This window comes from Vicugna pacos, chromosome 2 (assembly GCF_048564905.1).
Source record: "Vicugna pacos chromosome 2, VicPac4, whole genome shotgun sequence".
NCBI lineage: Eukaryota > Metazoa > Chordata > Mammalia > Artiodactyla > Camelidae > Vicugna > Vicugna pacos.
The window spans coordinates 62,751,639-62,777,097 of NC_132988.1; the positions used below are offsets into that span (position 1 = coordinate 62,751,639).

At 34.0% G+C, this 25,459-nt stretch overlaps 1 protein-coding gene across 9 annotated transcripts in view; it reads left to right on the forward strand.

Moving 5' to 3' along the window:
- The window catches only part of ADGRL3 (adhesion G protein-coupled receptor L3), a 730,953-nt gene that overhangs the window by 269,775 nt on the left and 435,719 nt on the right, over positions 1–25,459 (forward strand). For 8 of the 9 annotated variants that reach the window (XM_072940759.1, XM_072940764.1, XM_072940768.1 and 5 more), the window contains exon 4: positions 14,325–14,528. The exons of the other annotated variant lie outside the window; for it this stretch is intronic. In XM_072940759.1, coding sequence (XP_072796860.1) covers positions 14,325–14,528 — 204 coding nt within the window. The remainder of the gene's footprint in view (positions 1–14,324; positions 14,529–25,459) is intronic. 9 annotated transcript variants of the gene reach the window in all.

The following is a 25,459-nucleotide window of genomic DNA, read 5'->3' on the forward strand; positions in this document are numbered from 1 at the left end:
AATTTGTATTTAATTATTCATCTATTTTTACAGTTATAATACTATTTAATGTGTCATTTTTAACCTCTTACAAGATATGAAGCTTGAGAAAGTACAAAATTACAACATAACATCTTATCACATAATTTTTTATGAAGTCATGTTTTATTAATTGTGAAAAAGACAAACTGACTTCTAAGCTCTACTTAACTTTATTTTTAGAAATTAATCATCCTTTAAATGTTTATAATGTTTGCCAGCCCAGGTAATTTGTAATGCTTTCAATAATATCACTATTTTTATGGTCAAAGATGTTACATAGAAAATCTTTGTCATTGTCATGATGTATGAGGTTACTGCGAACACATCTGATGCCATCTGCATTAGCATTTGGTACTAAAATTCAAAATATGTATTTCAAAAGTTAACTTTGTAGTCTCTAATATCACAAAATATACTACAAATACGCCTGCTGGTAGCCTTCCTTTGTAAGAATGTGTTTAGAAGTCTTCCCTGCTCACTTGGTAAATAGGTTGGCAATTGGAAAAGAATTTTCTTTTTTGCCTTTGCACTTGCAAAACATGTTATATTTGACTTTTATTTTAGTGATACACTATGAGTAACAAGTGTATACCTTGAGAGTAAAATAGAGTTTTTTTTTTAATTTTGAGATTTTATATACTGTGACAATTTGAGCTGTTTAAGATCATTTCTTATTTTTTTATATTTCTCGATCTTGGGGAGGACCGTTACTGTAATAGAATAGCCGTTGTATACTTGATGTTGAGTGAATTTTAAAATATTTTGATATGTAAGATACAAATATCTAATTATCTATTTTCCTCTTCTTTGCATTACTATTTACTTTCACTCTCAATGTCAGAATAGTGCTCTTGCATTTATAATTTCGTATAAATAGCCAGAGTACATTTTTCATGTATTTATTTCCTCCATTCTGATTGGGAAATGATTCCTTAAAGAACAGTCAAAAAAGTGAAATGCAACAGGAAAGAGTCTCGTTGATTTGTCTTGTAAATAAGAGACTAAATATTGTATTATGATCTATTTTAATATGACTGCTTAGAATAAGGCCTTGTTGAAAAATAGGGTTAATTAATTCTCTACTTTTTTTCAGGTTTCTAATTGATAAGTTGCAAATAAACTCTTTAAATTTTGTTAATAATTGCATTTTATTTAATTTGAATCTGTATTTCCCCTATATTGCCATCATAGCAGATTTAGGTTTTTTTGTTTGTTAATTGTTAGAATTAGATTCTTTAAATATAGAAAATTGTCTTTTTATCAGAAAAATTATATATAAAGGATTTGATCAAATAAGCTAGGCTAGCTAAGGATTTGCAAGAGAAATATGCTGGTTGTTCTTGAAAAGTAATAGATAAAGGTCTTTGTACAGAAATAGGCTCTCATAGTGACATTCGGTAAGTTTTCTGTGTTTATTTCATCTACACATACTAGAGTTTGTAGTGATCTGAATGTCCTGGAATCAAGGTTGTAGGTTACTGATAAAGCATAAGAACATAGTCTCATACATTTCTTTGTCATTAGCAGTGTCACCTACTTTATTGTCAAATAATTCTCCTCATACAAATTTAAGTCAGAAAGCAAAAATCCTATAATTCTATGACCCAGTGGTATAATTAATATTAATGTTTGTTAGATTTTTCTCACAGTTGTGTGTACACATATTTTTCATTGTAATAAAGTTAGAAATAAAATTTATATCTTTCATTTTGATTTAACATTAAAATAAAGACATTTCTAGCCTCTCATCAAAAAAATGATGCTAACATGTTATATGAATGAACCATTATTAGTGTAACCATTTGTTGATGGCTCAGCATTGAAGGTCATTGATACATTACCATTACAAATAGCACTATAAGAGAACATGGCTGTATGTAAAATTTAACTGCATCTCTATATCCCTAGAAGAAAATCTCTTGAGATCTGGAAAGTAAAAGAATAATTTATATTTAGATTAATTAATAACTTTCTAAAATGAATCATAATAAATGATCAATACAACCTTGTTTATTATCACTACAATTTGTTTAAAAAAAGATTCCATGAGTTTTGGCTACTATAATGATGAACAAAACATAAATAATAATAAATATTCAAATATTAAGATATAACTATTGCTTGTAGGGGTATAATGATGTATTCAGAAAATTCAAGAAATAGTAACTTTCTCAGTGTTAATGAGAGCACTGAGTTCAAGTATATGATTCACACATGCACACATGATTCTAGTCAGCAATGAAATACGTGAGTTACTTAGGAAATGGCATAACAGGAAATATATGGAACTTATGAGAAGAAAACTCTGAAACTAACTAGGAGTTATTAAAGAAGACATGCAATAGACCATGTTTCTGGATGAAAAGACTAGGAATAGCAGAATTATAAGTTATTTCCAAGTTAATTTATGCACACACACACACACACACACATATACATATATATATACACATATACATATATATATACACATATATTCACACAATTGCATTCAGAGTACTGATGTGAGCTTTTCTATGTAAAAATTCAAGAAAATTATTATAAATATATGTTGAATATTAAGAGAAAATTTAATAAAAATGAAAAGAGTAATAATAAGCATAATTTGAACATAAATTATGTATTATAAAAATACAGTAAGTAAGATAAAATATTAAACTTAGGCAGGTTGATCAATTATAAAAATGAAATCCCTGAAGCATCACTGTACTGTATATATTTGTGTGGTAATTTGATAGGAATGACTCTTCTCAGAAAATCAAATGTCTGACAGGAAGTAGCCGAATAGGGAACAAACCAATTATTGTGTGTGTGTGTATGTATGTATGTGTGTGTGTGTGTGTGTGTATATATGTTTCAAATTATATAATATGAAACTTCTGGAGAGAGACTTCTTTGAGTTACTTCCTTTAATTTCCATTTTTGAACAATGTATTAGATAGAATAAACTTAGGCCATAGTCACAATAGATACTAAAATTAATAATGACTTCTAGGGAATATTATCTTGTTTACCAAACATTCCAAGGCAGTGTGTGTATGGGAGGGTTGGTAGGGGAGGCCATTCTCATGCCCTCACATTTATTCCAAGACCCAGTCTAATGGCACAGGGGTTCTAAAATCTTCCACAGGGTCATTGCCATTCATCTCCTCAGGAAGGAAGAAAAAGCATTGAGAAGATTCTAATGGGGAGTTTTTATGGCTATAGTAATGTACATTACTTTTGCTTCCATTTCCATTAATTAAAACTCAACCTCATTGCCACACCTATAAATGAGTCTGAAAAGTATAGTCCTCTTGTGATTAAGGAAGAAGAAAATATTTATAAAAGAAACCATTAGTTCAAAAAAAAAAAAAGGCAGGATCTGATGCACCAATATCTTTTTTAATGTGTAAATGGAGATTAAAAAATATCTTTATTGAGGTTCATTTAACATAAAGCTCATCCATTTAAAGGGTTTAGTTCAGTGACATTAGTGTATGTATAGTCTTACACCCATCACTAAAATCAATTTTAGAGTGTTATCAGTCCTCTAAAAAGAAACCCTATACCCATTAGAAGTCACACCCAGTTTCCTTTCTCTGAAGTGCCTGGCAGCCACTAATCTATGTCTCTATGGATTTGCCTATTGTGGACATTTTGTATAAATGTAATCATACAATTTTTGATCTTTTGTAACTTGCTTATATCATTTAACATAATATTTTAAAAATTGATGTATATCATAGTATGTATCAGTAGCTAATTCTTTTTTGTTTTCAAATTATATTCTATTGTATGAATATACTATGTTATATATATCAGTTGATGGAACTTGGGATTATTCCTACTTTTTGGCCATTTTGCATAAAGCTAATATGAATATTCATGTACAAGTTTTTGTGTGGAAATGTTTCACTTTTCTTGGATACATACTTGAAATTACCAAGTCACATGATAGCTATGTTTAGCATTTTAAGGGACTGCTAAATTATTTTCCAGCATGGTTACATGGTTACACATTCCAAACAGTAATATGAGGGTTCTCACATCCTCACCCACGCTTGTTACTGTCTTTTTTCTTTTAGCCCTCCTAGTCAAGATGAAATAGTATCTCATTGTGGTTTTGAGTTGCGTTTCTCTAATGCATAATGTTGACTTTCTTTTCATGTACTCATTTGTATATCTTACTTGAAGGACTATTATTCAGTCATTTCTCAATTTTTAAGCTTTTTGTTGTTGATTTCTAAGCATTCTTTATAGACATATCTTTTTTAGAAAAGACCACAGGATACCATTGTTAAAATGCATTTAGATTTAAGAATTCTTTAGACCGCATTTTCTAAGAGAGCCTTTTTGCTTGGATTTACCCACTTAAATTTCATCTATTTGGAATTCACTTCAAAATCATTTATCATTTGTCTAGCCTCACTTCACTTCCTCTTTTGTATATTTGATTTTAAAAATAAGTCATTAATTCACATTTTTATTATGATGGCAAAAACTAGTAATTGGCCGTTTTTGAAACTTTATTCTGATGTGTGAACCATACAGTGGTGACATAACAAAATAGCAAGGTTATTCATTGGGTTCTTCTAGTTAGTTTCTAACTACTCCTCCTTAAGAAAATGATAAAGGACTTTAAGCTTTATCATGGTGGCCAGAAATAGAAATGTCTCTATTTTTGCTGTAGTTTGTGTTCTTGGACTTCCAGTGTCTGGAAATCCCTTTTTGACATTTTTGTATCTTTGCTCAAATTTTAAGTATTGAGCTATTTATTTCCATAGACTTTCTCTGTTATGTCCTACAAACAACTCAATGCCTCTTTTGAGTCATCTCAAGAAATTTATGCAATTTATGTCTATCAAATTTGTATATTTTATATTAGTGTCCTCTGTACTCACTCATATCACATTTTTACACAAACAAACAGAAAAAGATAAGAATTGAAAGAGAACTTGAGGTTTTATATGGGAAGGATCCTAGTAAATTTGTACTTCAGCCCATTGGACTCATCTGAAGTATTACTATTTCGGAAGAAAAGATTAAGAGAAAACTAAATAAAGATAACGAGTGATTTGTAAATATTAATATTGAACAGCTCCTGCAGTTTTAAAGAACCCTGAATAAAGGAGGATGTCACATATTTAGAAAGAAATACGTACACGAAGCCCAGAAACTGAAGTTTACAACATTGTCTAATCTAAACTACTTTAGAATCCTAATTTGCATGGTTCTGTTGAACAAAGTAGAAAGATTTCAAGCATTAGAGTCTAATTCCAGTTCTGTTACTTCTAAGAAACATGACCTTAACCAATTTGAATCACAGTTTCCTTATTTGTTAAAGGAGTAATTAGGCCTACTTTGTTATAGCATGAGGATTAAGTAAAACAATGTATAGAAAGGCCCTAACACAAAGCCTCACACATTTAATCTTGGGAAAATGTGGTCATTAAAACATACCTTCAGGAATTAGAACCAAAACCCAAATGACCTGGATAGCAAGCAAAATTTAAAATACATCACCATCTTGGGGTCACTTATTTTCCATAGTGTTTTTCAAAGACTGCATTGTATAGTCTTAATCCCCAAATGTGACAGTTTCTCTAATTATGAGCCTACACGTTTGTACACACATTCCATCATTATATTCAGGACTCACCCACTGGACTGTAACTAAGTCTTTAATGAGTTACTAATGAACATCTTAGGCTTAGATCAGCAAAAAAAAAAAAAAAGTTAGAGTGTTGAAAAGCTATTCACAGTTAAGCCTGTTGCTTTTAATTAGACTATAAGCCTAATAAAATTTCCTGTCTTCACTATTCTTCCCAGGTTTGACGAAACAATAATGAGTGACAGATGTATCCTCACTTTGATATTATCAGTTTAATGTGAAGTTAAAAGGGATAAATACATTGAGCTAAATTAGAGAAACTATTGTTTGGTTAAATACTAAGATATAATATGCAAAATCAAAATAGAGTGTTTTACAGTGATTCATTTTTTTTTCTTGGACTCAGATGACTTCAAAACAGATTTTGTTGTTGCATTAGAAAATAACAGATGACATGAAGAAAAAAAAAGATCCAGATATGACTTAGATCTTGTAGATTAAAAAAAAAAAAAGCAAACTCTATGTTTCTAAAAGAACAGTCAGCTTTCACACATTGCTGCTTCTCTCCAAGCTGTCAGAGATACCACGAAAGTAGTCATCGTAGACACTACCTGAATTAGATCAAGCCTATTCGTTTCTGTGCCTCTTGTTAAAAATCAACAATGGTGGTGACTATTTAGCAATGATCCTTTTTTTTTTATTATTATTCCTCTTGATAGTGAGGTTGGTGAAACCATGCAAGCCTTAAGGGCACATGATTTAATAATGAAGACAGATAATACATAAAATTCAAAGCAACAGGCTGGTATGATGCTCTCCCTCCAGGGAACACAACATTTTTGCTTTAAGGGAAGCCTTTTATATTGGTCACAATGGCTCAGGACAGTTGGAAGAGCTGTGATGGCCCAGATGTTTAATGGGTTACAGGCTGTTGCTAGGAGGCAAACTTGATGTCGTGCCTCTGCACACAGATTAAAAACCACTATGTTGATTTTTAAAAGTAGATGTCTGATAATACTCATACTCGATGTATATACTGTTGACATATGTAATCGATCATTTTGATACGTGAGCCCATTAACATCTCTGCTTCCTTGTAAGCCAGCATTTAGGCATTCATTTTGTATGTGTTGAGGAGGGGATGAAGAGGTAAAAATCTCTTACTACCAGAAAAAAAATACATAAAATTTCCATTCCTCTCAACTATCTTCAGAAATGCTGGTTATGATTAACTTAGTATGGGGAGAAAGAACTCACTCACAAGACAGATCTCTGTCAAAATATGTATGGTTTTTGCCACTCCCACACACACATTAAATATAATTGGCAGTGTCATTAGGGAAAAGTGCCCTATTACTATAGTTATAAAGGTTTTTAAAGAAATTATTTACTTACAGCATTCTGAAAGCACATTTTCTAGATCATTAAAATTTTAATATCCTTTAAGAGGGGATTAGAGGAAGGGAAATTAAAAGTCAGTATTCTCCAAAGAACAAATTCCAGGGTTTTACTTTTGTTATCATTAATTTAAATCTATTTGAATTATATTTACAAAGAGGCAGGTGTTTTTAGTTAGAAAAGCTGTTAGTTGTCGCTTTTCTGATGAATGATATATACTGTGCCTTTTATTTAAATTTAATGAAAATAATATCTTTTTGTCGGAAACTGATTTTTTTTAATAAATTTATGTCACTAGCAGAAATTTTACTCTCTGTTTACTCATTTTAACAAATATTTGAGGTGTTTATGTCACAGTATTACAATCTAGACAACCATTACAATGAATCAGCCACACTCTTATTCTATTTTTAGGACATGGAAGATGCCACACTTGGAAGCTAATTAAAAATAATCTTTTAATGTTGTTTCTTTTATTATTGAATATTAGGAATTAAATTTCCCTTTAGCTTTATTCATAACAAGTGTTTGGTTCTTCCACTATTCTCAGAATGTCTTTCACAGCTTTTATAACTTGACTGTTCAGTTTTCTGGTGAAAGTTTAACATAATGTTTTATTTTACTGTAACAAATTGTGTTGTAGAGAAGAACAAGAAACCCAGTTTGAAGGTAAAATTACTAATCTTCATAGGGCATACCTACTCTGCATAGAGCAGTTCAGTCTAGAGAGTCTGTTGGGTTAAATTGAATAGTATCCATATATGCATGAAGTTGCTTCATCATACACAGGTGGACAACACATCACTATTGAGCCATTTTCTTACAAAACCCAGAGGTGAAACAGACTTTTCTCTGTGTTTGAACATCCATGGTGTAATTTCTGCCTGGTGGCGTCCTTAGTCAGGTGCTTGAAAGGGAACTTTTATGATGATTGTTAGCGATGACTACCCAGCCTATAACGGAATTATGCAGCTGTCACGTGCACTTTGGGGAAAAATCAGGAAAGAAGTAATTTATTTATATGAAGTAATTTATTTATATTTAGTAATGTTAATATTAAGTAATTTATTTATATTTAAAATGAAGGTACTGGGAGAAAGGTAGAGACTTTCAGGTATGTGTAAGGAAGCAGGATTGGAAAATGAGCCTTTACTTATAAGAAAAGAAATGAAAGTGGTCGTCTCTGTCCTCTCCACCTCTTTTCCCTTTTGTTCATCTTCCCCCCTAAGATGGATGGATGGATGGATGGATAGATAGATAGATAGATAGATAGAGATGTTGATGTACATATAGCCAGATGGATCTGTATATGTCACTCAGATTGGATTAGACATTTTGTATCAATCAACCATTTGTTGTTATAAGTTTTTCCATATAGTTTCTAGCATTTATGTAGCACTTTGCAGTTAGCTGAACACTTTTGCGCACAATTGCTCAGTATATACTCATGACAATCCCATGAATAACAGGTAGTAGTCTCAGTAATTTTAAGATAAAAAGAATAACCTTGGAACCATCAATCTAATGATGCAGTGACATTTCAAATAGATTAGAAGAGAAGCTCAAATCAAAATTTCCTTAACCAGCTCAAGGAGGCTTCTTCGAAAGGCATTTTAATCACCTACTGAACATTGGCCTTATTTTATAGACCAGTTATTTAAATTAGACATAAACCATAAAAACCGACAACATAATGCCATTTGCAGCAACATGGATGCTCCTAGAGAATGTCATTCTAAGTGAAGTAAGCCAGAAAGAGAAAAAAAAATACCATATGAGATCGCTCATATGTGGAATCTAAAAAACAAAAACAAACAAACAAACAAAAACAAAGCATAAATACAGGACAGAAATAGACTCATGGACAGAGAATACAGACTTGTGGTTACCGGGGTGGGGGGCGGGGTAGAGGGTGGGAAGGGATAGACTGGGGTTTCAAAATTGTAGAATAGATAAACAAGATTATACAGTATAGCACAGGGAAATATACACAAAATGTTATGATAAATCACAGAGAAAAAATGTGACAATGAGTGTGTATATGTCCATGAATGACTGAAAAATTGTGCTGAACACTGGAATTTGACACAACACTGTAAAATGATTATGAATCAATAAAAAATGTTAAAAAAAGTGAATATATTCACTGAAAAAAAAAAGTCAAAGTGATTTCTGAATGCCAAAATTAAATTATATGTATTCCCTTCAAAAAAAAAAAAAAAAAGAAATAAACCAAGGAAAACAGCATCAAGAAGAATGAGCTAGAAACAAAAGAAGAAAACAAAAGAAGTAACACTGATAAAATTTTATTTAAGGACGAAGGCAATACTGTGTTTGCTTAAATCTTGGAAATTTAAAAGAAACCAAGACTTTAAGTATTTAGAAGATTTAATTTAAAAGTAGAGTTAAAATTTTAGATTTAAGTACAGAATAGAGGGGAAGTAGTGTGAAACTTGGTGCTGATTATATACATTGTGAGCAGTTTAGAAAAAATATGGGAAGAATGATGCTGAGAGTATCATTTTGAAGCCTGAGCTGTAAGGGAAAGAATTTCCTATTAAGAAGGATTATTTGAACAAAGGATTAGGCAGTTATGTATAGAGAACAAGTTTTGTACTCAAGAGATAATAGTGAAAGGCAGAATTTAATATGTAGGTTAGGGTCATAGCTGTAATTACACTGCATTTAAAACTCTGTAAGGCTCATAATTAGCTAATTATTTTAAAAGCTATGGTCAAATATTACCCCAGTACACGAAAACAAATGATTTGTGAATATGAAAGTTAAACCACTTGTAACTCTGGCAGATGATGCTCTGATGATGTCTTGTTGTAAGCATTTCTCTCTCCTTACAAATAGTACTGCAGCCCATTGTGGGGTCTAGATTCCAGGCTCATGATTATGATCAATAGATGTTTGGAGGAAGAAGCTGAGTAATTGACTGAATTATATAGCTGCTCATCTAAGGTGAACAAGAAATTAGTAGCAGTGGAAATTGTTTGAAAAAAATGCTTACTTAGTATCTTTTAAATTATTTATAAATCAGTTTTGATCTTTGAAAGCACATATCATTGAAATCTGATATATTTGATATTTATTTCAATTGTAAGCTCCACAGGTAAGATGAAAACTCCAGGCCTACCATCACAAATACTTTACCTCTAAGGAATAATGTTCCTTATTCTTCCCTTTCTTACTTCTTGCCTCATATTTACCCACAACCAATATTCAGAAACTTGGATGCTCTGATGGCCTTTGATGTTTGTAGTCCACACATAAATGTAGGGGAAATATTTTGACTATTTTAGTAGGTTGTGAAATATTAATTTTTATATTTCATGCTTGCCCACTAGGAAAGCAGAATCAAAGTGTTTAAATAGTAAAAACATCTGAATATGAAGTAAGTATATGGACAACTTAAGTATGGCAATAACTCACATTGCTTATGATGAATATTTAATATCATTTATGATTAAAGCAGTTCAGAATTTTAAAAAATATTGAGTCCCTCTTTTTTTTTAAACACAATTTTTAAAGAAGTTAAGAATGAAGTGTTTCTTCCTTTGAAGAAGGTCTAAAAGAAAGAAGAACAAGATGTATTAGCCTTATCATTGCTTCCTGCCCTAGAATTGAGATTCTTTGAGACATCTTAAAATTATATACAAAAAGTTTGAAAATGTGGTCTCAAAAGGGGATGGGTGTGGAGTATAAGGGGACTGTCCTCCAAGTACAGTTCATGTCACAACATTGTGGAGTACTTTTCATAGTTAATTTGAAAGAAACCTTTCCCTTTATGAATCTGGAGAAGAAAAGAGACATTTTTGATATGAAGCCTTCAAATATCTGTGAAGCCCAGTGTTTTCTAGGAGTAGCTTATTGTGTTTTGCAAATAGCCCATTTTTTATAGAATTTAGACAAGTGAGTGGAGAATGCAAGAGTATAGATATCACACTTTTCTCAACATGGGGAAGAACTTGTTGCTTCAAATGGAATTGGGTGCCCTAAGAGCAGAGTGAGTTTGTGATCACTGTCTCTTCATATGAAATGGGGAGATTTTTAGCAGGAAAGCTCGAAGGATTATTATCTATCGTGTGAGTTGAATGATTCTTTCCAGACTTGGGACTCCACGCTTCTAATGGAATACTAGAATTATAACTGTAATGTTTATCTTGAAGTTTATTTTTTAAATTGCTTCAGGAAGACAAATTAGATTTATATTTATAACTCAAATAAATATTCCCCCAGAAGTTACACAATACGTTTAGTATAACATATACAATAATTTTAAAAACAAAAATCAAGATTTAGGCTCTGTTCTCACAGCCCTTCTCCACATGGGTAGTGTAACAGCTCCTCCACTTTCCCTTCCACTGATCGGTGACTCTGGATTCCATTTATCAAGATGTCAATTTGAAGGAGAGTCTGATCTATAGACACATAAGGTACTCCAGCTTCATGGAACACCTTGGAGTCTAATTATCCTTCAATTTAAGAGTCAAAGTCTACTTAACTTCCTGGTATTTTTGTATTTCTCTGTCTCACTGCATAAAATTATTTTATTCTCTGATCCAAACCCACTCTTTCTAGGTCCCTAGACCTTGCTTTCTAGTTGTAATTTGAACATTAATTTTTTTTTTGTTTAAGCTGTGATTCTTTCATTTAATACAGACAGTATTAGATTTTTCAGCTGATGGTGATTCCACTCGATATGCATTTTAAATCAGTTGTCATTCTCTGCCTAATCTAGAAATTGACCTTTCCCGAAATTGATCTCTTTCAGTAGAAATCATTATCCCTGTGCTTTCCCCCTATCCTGTCCTATTCTTTTTCTTCCTAGGAGCTGTATTCAGTATCCTAAAGAGATGGTTGATTGTCCCCAAACTAAACTCCTTACCCTGCTTTACAAAGCTCAGGATCTGGCTGTTGCTTACTCCTCTGATCTCATTCCAGATCATTCGTCTCCCAGCCCACTGTCCACAGCTTCATTGGCCATTGTGCTATTTCTTGAGCAGACCATGGTAGTTCCAGCCTGAGGTCTTTGCAGCAGACTGAAATGTTCTTTACTCCTGGTTTTTGTATGCCTGGCAACTTCCAATATCATTGAGATCTCAGTTTAACTTTTACTGCCATAGATAAGTCTTCCATAAAGTCCTAAACAGAATAGCATTTAATATTACCCTGTTTAAACTTTCTGTTTACTGCGATTTGTCTGTGTCTCCCCCCACCACCATTCCATTGTCATCTGGATGTGGTTCTACTTTTTATTGGTCTCTTCCCCCCTCTTCTCTCTAACCCCTCTGCTCCCGTCACCCCAGTACCATTTGTCTCCTGCTCTTTCTTGGGCTCTGTTCAGCTCAGCTTGTATACACTGTGTACACACAAACAGCCAAGCAAAAACCCAATGGCAAACACTTCAAAAAAAAAACTTTCTGTAGATTACATATCTATATGGAGTTTAAAAATGTCTATGAATTTGCATATTTTCTGCCTCCCACACAAGAATGGGTTATTCGTTAATGAATATAGTCTGTTTTGTTCACCAAAATCTCTAGCACCTAGAAAAGGACCTGATACATAATGGGAACTCAAAACATGTTTGTTGAATGAATGAACAAATCAATGCATGTTCCATCACTTCAGATGTCCTTATATGTTAATTTGGCTGAGTATGAGATTCAACATTATTATAACTGAAGCTTGCAAGATAAGTAACAGCTTTATAATCTTTCCCTAATTTCCTTCCATAGAGTAGTTATAAAGGTAGTAGGGAAAACATACCTGTACATAAGTCATATAAAAATAATAAAAAGAAATTAGTCACATTGTCATTTTGGGTAACAAGGAGAGGGATATTTTAGAACTCAAAAGATCAAAAAAGATGCCACTAGTGGCAATTACTTAGAGATTTATTTTCACAACTTTTTTGGTCTTAAACCTTATTTTCTTCTTTGACACCCTTTTCATTCACAAGAACTATCAAAATAGCATTCAGATTACCTTTTGCCTATATATTTTAGTATACATACATTATACTGAGTTTAAATAAAGATGTTTTTTCAGGGTGATGCCTTAAAGTTACATTCTAAATCTTTTCATCATAGATGGATTGTTTGACAAATTTCTTAATATCAGTTTGTTTCCTATAAGAGCTGTATCATTTGTTGTGATTTGGAAGAGAACATGTTTTTCATTCTTAATTTGCAGGAATTTTATATATCAAGAGATTGTAGTGCTACTGTATAAACTTCCAGTATTAGAAAGATGATTATAAAATCCTCTTGCATGATCACGTTTCTTATTTTCTCTCCTGCCTATGGAATGGTACCTATGCAGCGGTATTATGCATGTTGTAGGATGTTAAATATAATTGTGTAAAGCAAAGTCTTTTCCCTTGTAAATTCTGTTCCCTTCTGTTAGCAGGAACATTTTCAGTATCATTTCTATTTATTACACTAGTTGCAGTTAGTGTAGAGAAATGTGTATCTATGTACCAATTCATCAGAAAAAAAAATCCTGTACTTAAATAGCTCTGTTTTTCATAGCATATAATGTATAACTGTTTTGTGAATATTAAAAAAGTCATGTGTGTACAATTTTATTTTTTTCATTATTGTCTTGCTTGGTCTTCCATATTTATTCATTTATGTACTATGTACCATTTGTCAGTAAAATCACTGTGTATATAAATGGCAAAAATGTATGTATATCTTTTTCACCTTAATGTCCATCACAGACTTAATACAGAATCTATCCTAAAATGTTAAATGACCTGAAACATATAAATAAACATAAAACAATCCATGTAAGTGTAATAATATAAGAAACAAACAAAACTAATAAAAAAAAACTCTCTGAAACTTTCTTAACCCATTACTTTATGAAGCTTTTTGTGTGTAAATATTTAGTTCAGTAGCCAATGTTTTATTGACACGGATATTAGTGCCCATAAATTACAACAGAATACTGTAAATCTATTTAAACTATCAATAATATTTCTATTTTTTCAGGTAGTTTTCTCTGCTTTCAATAACTATGTTTAGTTTCCTAATCGTTGTTAGGAATTAGGATGAGGTTTTTGGCTTACTGAAGACAGTGTTTAACTAGGACGGAGTTACACAGTCAGCATCACACTAGGGACCAGGAGCTGTGACCTCCTCAGCTCCAGGGTTGTGTGAGTGGGGCCAGGGGTGGCTGGAGTCCCGGGCCTACGGCCTGCATCAGAGAGCAGCCTTGGGAAGAGCCTCTAGCGGGGCTCCAGTGAGGCCGGCCTGAGCTGAGCGGAGTCTGATGGTGCGCCCTGCGGTCCCCGCAGGTGGCAAGCACAGTGAGCGACGTCCAGCCCTCGCTGTTCCACTGCGACACGCGGAGCGCAGCCCAGGGGGCGCTCTACCTCCCAGACATCTCCTTCAGCAGCCAGCTGCGGAGCGCGCCACTGCTCATCGCGGACCAGGGCCCCGTGGAGCTACCAGAGGAGTTCGTGGTCCAGGTGCCCAAGGAGCCCAGATCTCAGCCCAAGGTGCGGCCAGCGGTGGGGGAAGAGGGCTGGGGGTGGCTGGGCAGGGGATCCTGGGAGGCTCAGCCCCAGGCAGTAGCCCAAATTTGTCTTCCTTTGTCTCTAGCCTCTGCCTCCGCTCGCTGTGGCTGATGTTTGCACTTAGTGATATCCTGGCCTGTTTAACAATGCATGCTTGTTCTGCATTAGAGCCTCATCACTATTTCAAAATGTTTGGCTTTCAATTTCTGATTGGGTTTGAAATATCTTTGCATTATCATAGGAAGTTTAAAATTACTTTTAGTGACACTGTCAACTGTTGTAAAATTTGAATGGTTGTAAAAGACACAGTTTACCATTTCTGATCATCTATCTGCTTGTTTGGAAAAAAAATCGCATTAATGGAAACTACCAAGATTTTTGAGAAGATTATGATGAAAACATATTGGTTAGGAATAGTATATAGTCATTTAAAGCATGAAACCTGATAGAAAAGTGTTAGTTACAGAAGCAACCTAATTTTCTTATGAAGATGTTGAAAAGTGCCTCATTTATATTATTTATAATATTGTCTCTGTAGCTGGCAAGTACAGTGAGTGACATCCAGCTCTTGAAGCTCCAATGAAGAGCATTATGTCATATTTGCACAAAACTCAGTGATTTTTTCCTTAATACTTTGAAAATATGTATGTGTATATGTATATATATTCATCTTTATATATATATATAAATATATTCATCTTTACTAATATTTAGGCAGTTTCTCTCCAAATTCCATATAGACACTTATCCCTCTAATTTCCCATGGGGATTATATATATATATATATATATATATATATACACACATACACACACACATGTATACATACATATACACACACATATATACTATATAATATAATATTTAGATATTTAATATACAAACTATTTATATTATATATTTATTAAGTATTTATGTATTATGTATTATTTATATAAATATTGTTTTATAATTTTCTTTGTGTGCCACAACTCGAAAAATGCTGGGAAGCATTTGGCAGGTGGAACCATGAATATCAAGCCTTGTCCCAAAACAGTCACCTCTCCTACCCCGTAATTTCTTCTAGGGAATGCACATATCAGAAATACTGGCAAAGGAACATGAAATGCCACTATATTAGTTGAAGTTACCTTCTAAACCCCATTCCAGACCTCTCTGGTAGAATAAGTTGGAATACTGTTTTAGCTCAGGGACTATGAGTGATACATCATAAATCAACTTGAGATTTAAGAGACCTGTGAGTGTAAACCTGACTCTTCAGTTACTGTCACCACATGGAAAGAGTTAGTGTGGGGATGTCTGTGGCACTCATAGAGGCGCTGTCCACTCAGGAACACTGTTCAGTCAATGGCCTAGAATGTTTCAATTCAAATAAGCATTTCTTCCTTGGTGGTGGTGACTTCGGGGCAATGGTGGTCGGTAATTGCATTTATTTCCACAGAAGCATGAAAAATTGACTCTAAAGTGTTTGGAAAAATCAGGGAAAGTGTAGAGTAAACATTATTTAAGAACTTGATTTGTTTTCTTTTTTATTTTGTTTTGCATTACCATTTCAAACCTGAAATTCTCTAAATTAGGTGCACTAATGTTTTTACCAAAATAGACTTCAGAAATCACAAAGTTTTCATCAGGATGTTGACTTTTAAGTGATATTGTAAAGTAGTAATATGAAATTAATATTATTTAATTTACACAAATGCATATATGTTCATCACAGTTTCTAGTACTACTGAGGAAATGAAATCCAGAAATGAAGTTTAATTTTTGAGTAGATGCTATAAATGTTTAAATCAGCAGCTAACATAAACACACACACACATACACATGCAAACACCTGCTGGCCATTCTGTCTTGTGAGAAAAATTCAGAATAGCAGTAATTAGAATAGTTTTTCGTATAGTACTTTTACTAAGATGTTGGCTGAATTTATACATCCCCTAACTTTTATAGCTTAATAAGATTTTTCTATATATCTAACCTTTACTTTTTGCCATGTATGTGGCAGGTGATTAAGTCATGTTTTTCTGTCGATTTACAGATAGGAAAATTGCATAATATTCTGTTTTGGACAAAAATGTAAGTGAAGGTACAGTCAACCCTTATGTGATCTCGTGAATGGAGAAGACTGAAGTAAATGTCATGCAGTTTAAAAGGAGCCTGCAGAATCATGTTAATCTGTTATGATGAGGCAATGCTTTTTGAAAGTTGCTGTTGTGCAAAAGTAATTTTATCAGTGAGATACAGAGCAACTGAAGGTCATCTTCGAATGCTCCCTATAGAAAGAATAAAGAAGAAGAAGTAAATATTACAGGGGCACAATCTTTTTTGATACAGGAGATAGTACATACAGCTAGAGTGCTTGGACAGGTATTAAAAATGAAATTAAAATGAGATACCACATTACTTTGAGCTCTTCAGATTGAAAAGACATGGAAGAATTCAAACTAGAAAATATCAGTGAACTCCAGTTCCCTCCCTGCTTCCCTCCTCCACCTTTCTCAAAACAAAAACAAGAGTCTGTTATAGAAACAGTATACTTTGAGACATAGGAAACTCAGAAAAAATAAAAATAATAAAGATTAATATTAATGCAATATTTGATTGAAAAATAAAGTTGATACTACTTTTTTAAAAAGTTAACCTCTATTTGTTCTATAGATAGGCAAACAAGCAAATAGAAACCCAAGAAAAACAGCCTTAACCATATAACAAAAAGCCTTTTATTGGTTTGAAATTAAACTTTGGCCTTTTTTTTCCTCTTTACATTCATTTGACTCCAGATAGCTAATAGCAGTTCTTGAGAGTTAACGAGTGTTTGGATTCACAGGAATTAGGACTTCACAGTAGAGCAGCAAAGCATAAAGAATTAAAAAAACATTGTTCTCAGAAGACATGTTTCTCTTTAGCATATTAAGGCAGAAGGAAGTCTGAGGGCAGATTGCACAGCTAATGAGTAGATATCAAGACTTTTCCTTGAAGCTAGAGGAATGTTAATGTGTTTTTTATCAGCATTTTCCTTGCTTTAATTGTGATTTTCAGGCAGATGCGTAAAAAGTTCATTGAGATGATCTACAAATAACCCTCCTGCAAGCCACATGTACCATGTGCAGAGTTCATACAGCTAAAGCATTTCAGTCCTGAACAGTCATAAAGACTCTACCCAGTGCTCATTTTTAAAGTTTCCTTTTGCCAGAGCCAACATGCTTTTAGTGGGGCTTGTGTATTCTCTTAATCCTCTTAGTGAATCACAGCCAACCTGCCATCACTGTTTTTTCCCATTTTCTCCCATTCTTCGGTTTTTATGTTTATAGATGAGAATGCTTTTATGATAATTAAAGCAAGGAGAAAACTCCATTTGATTTTTTATTGCTTTAAACAAAAATCAGCCTTTAAAATTAGTCTGAATTATTAAAAATGGATGGCTCCTTCTTTCATTCTTGCCCTCACGTATTTTTTCAACATTGAGTTCAGTGCAGATGCATGCCAGGTACTGCACTGAGTGGCAGGAAGGCAAAGATGGAAAACTCACAAACTTTGATCTCTCAGTGGGTATTGGGGCACAAAAATGGGACAGTGTGGTCAATGTTTCCTAGAGGGTATCTTCCCTCTGCACCCAAAAGGCAGGAACCTTGTTTGTAAAATGGTAATTAACGGAAGCCTTTGTGTGTGTGCAGGGTCGCATGTGTGTTTGCTTGAGTGGGAGTGCCAACTGCAGGAGCATGTTTTAAGCATCTATAATTCTTATGGAAATCTAAGAATTCTTGAGTACTGGACCTTGGTAATCAATAAATACCAGAATTTTTTTTCTTTCCCATGGGCCTGCTTCTTTGGTTCGCCTCTGACTTTTCTTTGCTCATTAACATTGTTAAGTGACAACCCACATTGTACATCACTGCTTTTAGCCACAGCACTCACCACCAACTGGCACTTGTCTTGCCTTTTAGTTTGAATTTCCAAAAAGAGAATTTATTCCCCATCAGATTAGGTGAATATCCCTGATTTAATTATTCATGTTACTGGCTGTCTCATGATGTAGACCCATGTAGAAGCAATTGTGTAACAAAGAGGCAGTACTGGGAATACCTATTACAAAGATGAGTATAATGTACTACGGAGCATGTAGAGGGAATATCCACCCAGCCTTAGACGGACAGAGAAGATGCTCCGAAAAGAGGCATTTAATCTGGGACCTGACAGAGAAGTAGTAGTAAGCCAAGGGCAGAGGTAGAAGAAGAAAGACACTACTGTAGATGGAGGAAACAGTAACACAAAGGCGTAGTTCAGTATGATTGGAACCATACGTGTCCAGAGGGTAATTTCTAGATTTTAGTCCAGAAATGATCTGGATCTGATCAGGATGGCATATTACATTATGAGGAGTTTGGAATTTTCCTGATGGCAGTGAGGAAACTATTAATCTTAGAGGAATTAAGGGTGGCACCTGGCACCTGCATTTGAAGAATGAACCAGAGGCTTCAGGACTGGAAATGGAAGGTTATTCTATCAATTCAGATAAGAAATGATGGTGGGCCTAACTCTAGGAGTGAGTGATATTAGTGATAATTAGGACCGGCTGATGTAGAGAAAGATTCATTGGATAGGTGAGTAAGAAGAGGGAGAATCCAAAGAGGACTACCGGATTTCTTGCCTGAAAGATTGTGTGATGAATGATTGTATCACTTATTGAGATAAGAAAGACAAAATGAGACAGAGAATGTTGTTAAGAAATGATGGTGGTTACCCAAACATTTACAAATAACTTCTTTAACATACTCTTTGGAATAGAAACCCAACTTTCTGGCCCCAAATATAAGAACCCTTAACTTACATATATATATATAATATATATATCTGAAAAAAAGGTAATTTAAAGTGCTATTTGTTGAGCGTGTTATTCTCATCAAAAAGAAAAAAAATGTTATCACTGTTAGACATTCTATTTTGGCTTAGGTGTGATAAGATTCTGCAACAAAGGAGCATCTGCTAGGATTTTCATTCAATCCTTCCTTCTACTTCCCAGTAATACCTAGCTGGGCCATGTTGGAGCAAAGATTAGATTGGATTTTGAGCTCCCCTGTGTTCCCATGAAACAGCTGAGAGAATTCTTACTGTATATGTTCTTTTGCAATATATACTTTTCATTACTGTGGCAAGGAGACAAATTGAATGACGTTAAGAGTGTTGATCTGCAGGCCTAAATATATTTGGCGTTCATTCAGTTCTTAGTCCAATGTTCCATGTCAAAATCTGGAAAGAAGTGGGAGACTGATCTACTCATGTTTGTGTTCATTAACAGTGTAACATAGCACACAGTTTAATGAAGTAATAACAAAAAAATCTTCATGTGTCTTTTGAGAATGCCTCCGAAATGAATCTTGGTTTATACTCTTGCCTAATTAAAACTGAGTATTAAAATAGAATATCCCTTGATGACATTGTAAAGTGATGCTTTATCTTAAGGAAATGTTTAATGTTCTCATTGGTTAAGAGTCTAGCAAAATAAAAGCTGCACTCCAAAAATTATTTTTTATATTTTTAAAGTCATAGATCCAAGATCATGGTTGAAGAGCTCATCTAATTTTACATAGGAAGGCTTTAAAATAAACTGATCGAGGCAGGGAAGGGGTGGCAAACCACTCATTTATTGAAATTATTGTAAGACAGTGATTTGGGAATGGAGCCAATTCTTTTGTGCACCATGAACTCACCAACATGATAGGGCAGGTCATAGACATTAGAATAAAGAGGGACAGGGAGACAAATGTGGGATGCTTTAAAACCTCTGAGCCAAAACACATGCAGCCAGTCAATAAGATTAGTTGGCAACACATTTTCTCTTACCTCCGACCACATCCCCACACATATCTTTTCCTTCATCCCCATGGAAGTTCTAATAATTCACTAGACAAACCATGCCCCCTTCCTTCCACATCTTCAGCAAATGATATCATCTTTGCTGGTTGGAATGCCCTGTACCTTCTGAGTCCTATTCAGCTCAGCTAAAAATTCAATGTTAGGCTAACTTGAATTGATTTTCCTCTGCCTTCACTCATCCCTAGCCCTTTTCTTCTCCGAACAATTCTTAGCTTTCCTCTGATTCTGAATTAGAGTGGCCTGAAAGTTGAGTGTATGCCTTTGATAAACAATTTCTCTTTACTTCCTTCTGGTTTTTATATTTTCATCTGATATAACTGATGATCATTGGAAAATTTGGGACTTTTTTACTCTGAATATGTTTTTAATTGTGTTATTTATATTGACTTTGATGAGTTAAGTTATCCTTCTGGTGTGTTCTCATGTTCTTACTCCCCTTACTCCCCAAGTTTTGGGAAAGCTGGTTCTAATTTTCTTGTTACATTATAGTCGGAAGGATATAGGTAAAGTCCAGGAATTCATGGGGCAGTGGGGAGATGAAAGAACTTGTAACAGAAGAACGGAGATTAATGCTGCTACGGGAATGGGAAACCCTCTGTTTTACAAGCTCAGCCTTTTGGATTTAACTGTTCCTGCAAGAGAATAATATAATGTAGCCTTCAAAGTGCTCTGTTAGCTTCTGGTTTTATATGACAATACAATATTATTTCAGATAAAAGACCTGGTTCACATTTATTTGTGTCCCTCAGTGAGGTTTGCCAGTTTAGACAAAATGTCAGGTCCAATTGATATGCAAAACACATTCTTCGGATATTACTGTCTAGAATTCTTAGGTACATAGTATTATATTTTTATATGGAAAGAAGGATAACAGGCATCTAGGGAAATCAGTAAACTATTGAGGTTCAAAAATAATAATAAACTTTGCAACCCTAAACATAATTTCAAAGCATTTCTATGAATACCAGAATGATGTGTCCAAATGAAAATAAATGTGTTGGTGAGTTTGGCCTTCAATTATTTCCAGGAAAATGTGAAAAACTCTTTTGTTTTTCTGACATAAATTTCAAATTATTTTCCCTTTCCATCTGAGAAGTAAAATTCGAGTAGCTTTCAAAATGCTTATGGAAATTATATTTTTCACCATTATATTTTTCTTGTTACAAAGAATATGAATAATGGAAAATAGATGCTAAACTTTGACATCTGGCCAAAACACGTTTTGTTTCTTCTATTTAATTAGGAAAATATTATAAATTATTTTATTAATTCATTAATTGAGTATCTGCCACATAATAATAATTGTGTATATATTCCAGCATATACCAGTAGGCATTTGACTCATTGATTTGGTGAAATGTGGTGTCATATAAATGCTGTAGTATTTTAAAGAAAGAGGAGATGGCATCCCAGTTATGGGATGGGGGCAAAGAGAGTGAGGAAGAAGAAAGCTTCCTTGATAATGTGCTATATTAATGAACTCTTGAAAAATCCCTACGACCACTTGCAAGCTTAGATGGGAGGTGCTGGCAGAGGAAGACTGTTTCAGAGAAGTGAATTATGTGAACAAAGTTATAGTTGGGGAAAATTGAGACATTTTTATCAAACAGTGAATAGTCTAATTTAACCAACAATAAGGATGTGAGGTAAGAAGTAGTGGGGCATAAAGTTGAGAGGTGGGCTATAGTCATCTTGTGGAGGATCTGGGACTTTGTACATAATTTTGTCCATGGTGGGGATTCTTTAGAAGCTGTTGATCAGAGTTGCAGTTTAGAACCTGTCAGAATTATGTGGGAAAATGTAGGGTAGAGAGGAACTATACGTGGAGAGATCAGTTATCTTGTTGCCATAGGGCAGAAGGTAATGAGTGTCTGGACTGGGGAGAGAGCAATGGGGATGGAAAGAGAGGAAGGATGTGAGAGATGCACAGAGGTTGGATCTGTAGCGCTTGGCTTCTAATTGGATGTCAGAGGTTAGGATGAGGGAAGAATCAAAGATGCCTAGGTGACTGGGTGGTTGCATTCACAGAATTAGGATCTCAAGAGGAAGCTTTGGTTTTCAGAGGAAAAAACGGTGAATCTGGTCTTAGAAATACCGAGTTTGAAGTGTAGATGTGAAGCAAAATCTGAAATATTAATCTAAATATCGAGAGAGAAGTTATCGCTAGTAATAGGAGTTAGACATTTTCAACATAAAGGTGATAGTTAAGGTCACCAGGGTTTATGAGATTGCTGAAGCAGAAAAGAGAATGGGCAAGGAGAGAAGCTGGGGGTATGCTTTCATCTAGAGAAGGGAAATTTATAAGCTGATGAAGGTGATGAAATCATGTGGGTTGATACTACTGGTAAAAAAGCCACAAACTTTTCTTATGCTTTGCCCCTATAGCAGCCTCCACTAATATACTAAACCACAGAAAACTCATAAATAGGTGGTAAGATGATGACAGAGCATGAACTAAATGGATGAGAAAATCAAAGTGTTTTTGATTCTCACTGATAAATTAGTGACGTGGTGATCTTTCTCAAATGCCCTATAGCAAGGAGAGCAAACAATAAAGGATTAGATTTATGAGAATATATGTTGGAATTGGGGAAATGTGACTAAGTTTAATGATTTTCTTCTATTTTGGAATTGCAGTTCCCTGTTCTTTTTTGATCATTGATTAACTGTAAATCATCAGGCTTAAGTAGTTCTGGAGTGAACACATATTAAAAGTATATAAAAGTTTTTAAATTTTTCATTTCTGGAATGTTGTAATACTGTTTGAAGTTAATAGAAAAACACTGGGATATCTTTTGATGTGACTTGGAAATTAACAAACTGGATATTTTATATTGTAGTAAGTTTTAGCTGGATTAATCTAAACATACTTATATATAGTCTATAGCAAAAAAAAGCAAAGACTTGTTTAGGTACTTAAATCACTTTAACATTTAAGAATTATACCATGGCAAAAATATTTATCTTTAACGATATGTTTATCAAAACTAGCCTTGAATTTGCAAATATTTGCAACATGTTTTTCTTAGACATACAAAATATTTATATCCACCTTCATTTCTATATTAAAAAGTAAACACATTATGACTTTCATTCTTTAAAAATCTTAGGAATTTAAAAACAGATTGACTTCTCAGTTTTATTTGAAATTACTGGTCTTATAAAAGTAATTTATTCCTACAGTTTCACATATGAAAGGAAAAAATGTACCATGTTGTTCATCTGGTATTTATAAGTTTGTTTTCATTCATACTAAGTAATGTGATTATTTATAGCATTAGAAAAACAATGTGGTTATTTCAATAGGAAGATATTCTAGCAGAATTATTTGAATGGCTTATGATGATATCTTTTATTGGTTTACTAATTACCTATATTTCCTCGTTGAAAAGTTATTTGTATGGAACCTATTTTTGTATTTCTCACGTTTTTCATTGCCAAATACACATGCACACCTGCATATCCATAGGCTTACATATAATAATTACATTTGTGAAATTTAAACAAAATAGAAATGGTTAGGTAATCCATGGATAGAACTCTAGATTAGATGCAAATTCTATTAAAATCTTTACTTGTATTGCATTGTAGTTCAGAGAATGTGGAATATTTTAATAAGATACTGCCACAAATTAAAAGAAAGCTATCATTAATTGAAAGTCTCAAGGCTTGTTTCAATTTTTGTGTTTCATGCTACATGATGTATTCATTTACTTTCCCCTTATAGGATTGTGAAGTAGACTTGAATTATGGGGCCATGTGAAAAGGGAGGTGAGAAGGTGTTTTGGTCAGGAATTTGATAAACTCATATTCTGAGCCCAGCCTAATTTAACAGCTTCACTCTTACAGTTCCTCATACCTATGCCATGTTTTAACTTTGTTTAAGTATGGCTGTTATCTTGATTTGGGTTCTCACATTCCCATGCCCTTCTGTCCTTTATTTGCCTTTCTAACTCCTATTCATATTTTAGTTCTTGGCACCTGGGATATGAGGCAGTATACTTTGATGATTAAGAGGATGGTTTCTTGAGCCAGAATGTGTGGCATTCAATCCTGACTCCTCCACTTGCTAGACATGTGACCAATCTGTGCCTTCCTTCTATTTTTCAAATAGGAATAATAACTCATAGGGATGTTGTGAGTATTAAATGAGTTAGAAAATGGTATAGCATTCAGTAAGCAATAAATGTTAGTGAGTCTTTTATTTCGATTCTGTTCTCCTTTATTTTGTCTTATTCTATATTCTTTGGTGTCATTTCCTCTGGGAAGCTTTCCTTGATCCCTGAAGGCTGGAATATGACAGTACTTTCATACCTTATCTGTTTACCCCTCTCTTTTCCTCCTTGGACTCTGTTTAAGAACAGAAGCTGTGTCTGTTATTTTTGTATCCCAAGCACCCAGAACTGAACATACTGTGTGGAAGGTACTCACGTTTGTTGAAAGAGTAAATAAATTAATGGGATTTTGGAGATATGTGGTACTGTGTGGGAATTTATATCAATGTAATAAAATCCTGTACGTAAACTACCAGGCAAGCGATAACAGAGGTCATGACTGAAAGGCTCACAAACCAAGAAGCCAAGATTCTGGAATCACATGCCTTACTTATCTGTCATTGGAAGCCAAGGACAAAGCTCTAGGGTAGGTTTACACAGTTGGGATAGGGTTCCATTGAATGGTTGGAAGGATCATACTTTCTTAATTCTGTTTTGTGCAGTGTTGCAATATCTCAATTCACTTCCTGCTTTGTCAGCTATTTCTGCTGATGGTGTGGTTACAAAGGCCAGATAAAGGTGGAAGCTCAGTAGTTGGAAGGTGCCTGCAGGTAACACAAGCCCGCTTTGTTGGAGAGATGCAGGGACTCGTACACCTGACCACAGCTGTAGCTCACTGTTTTAGTGTATTGAGCTGCTATGACTTATATCTGTCTCTTTCAAGCTGAGAGCACATGAGGTCAGAAAGGGACCATAATGGTTGTCACCAGGGGAGGCAGATTTAGGGGTGAATATTTGTCAATCTAGACGTCATATGATGTGGGA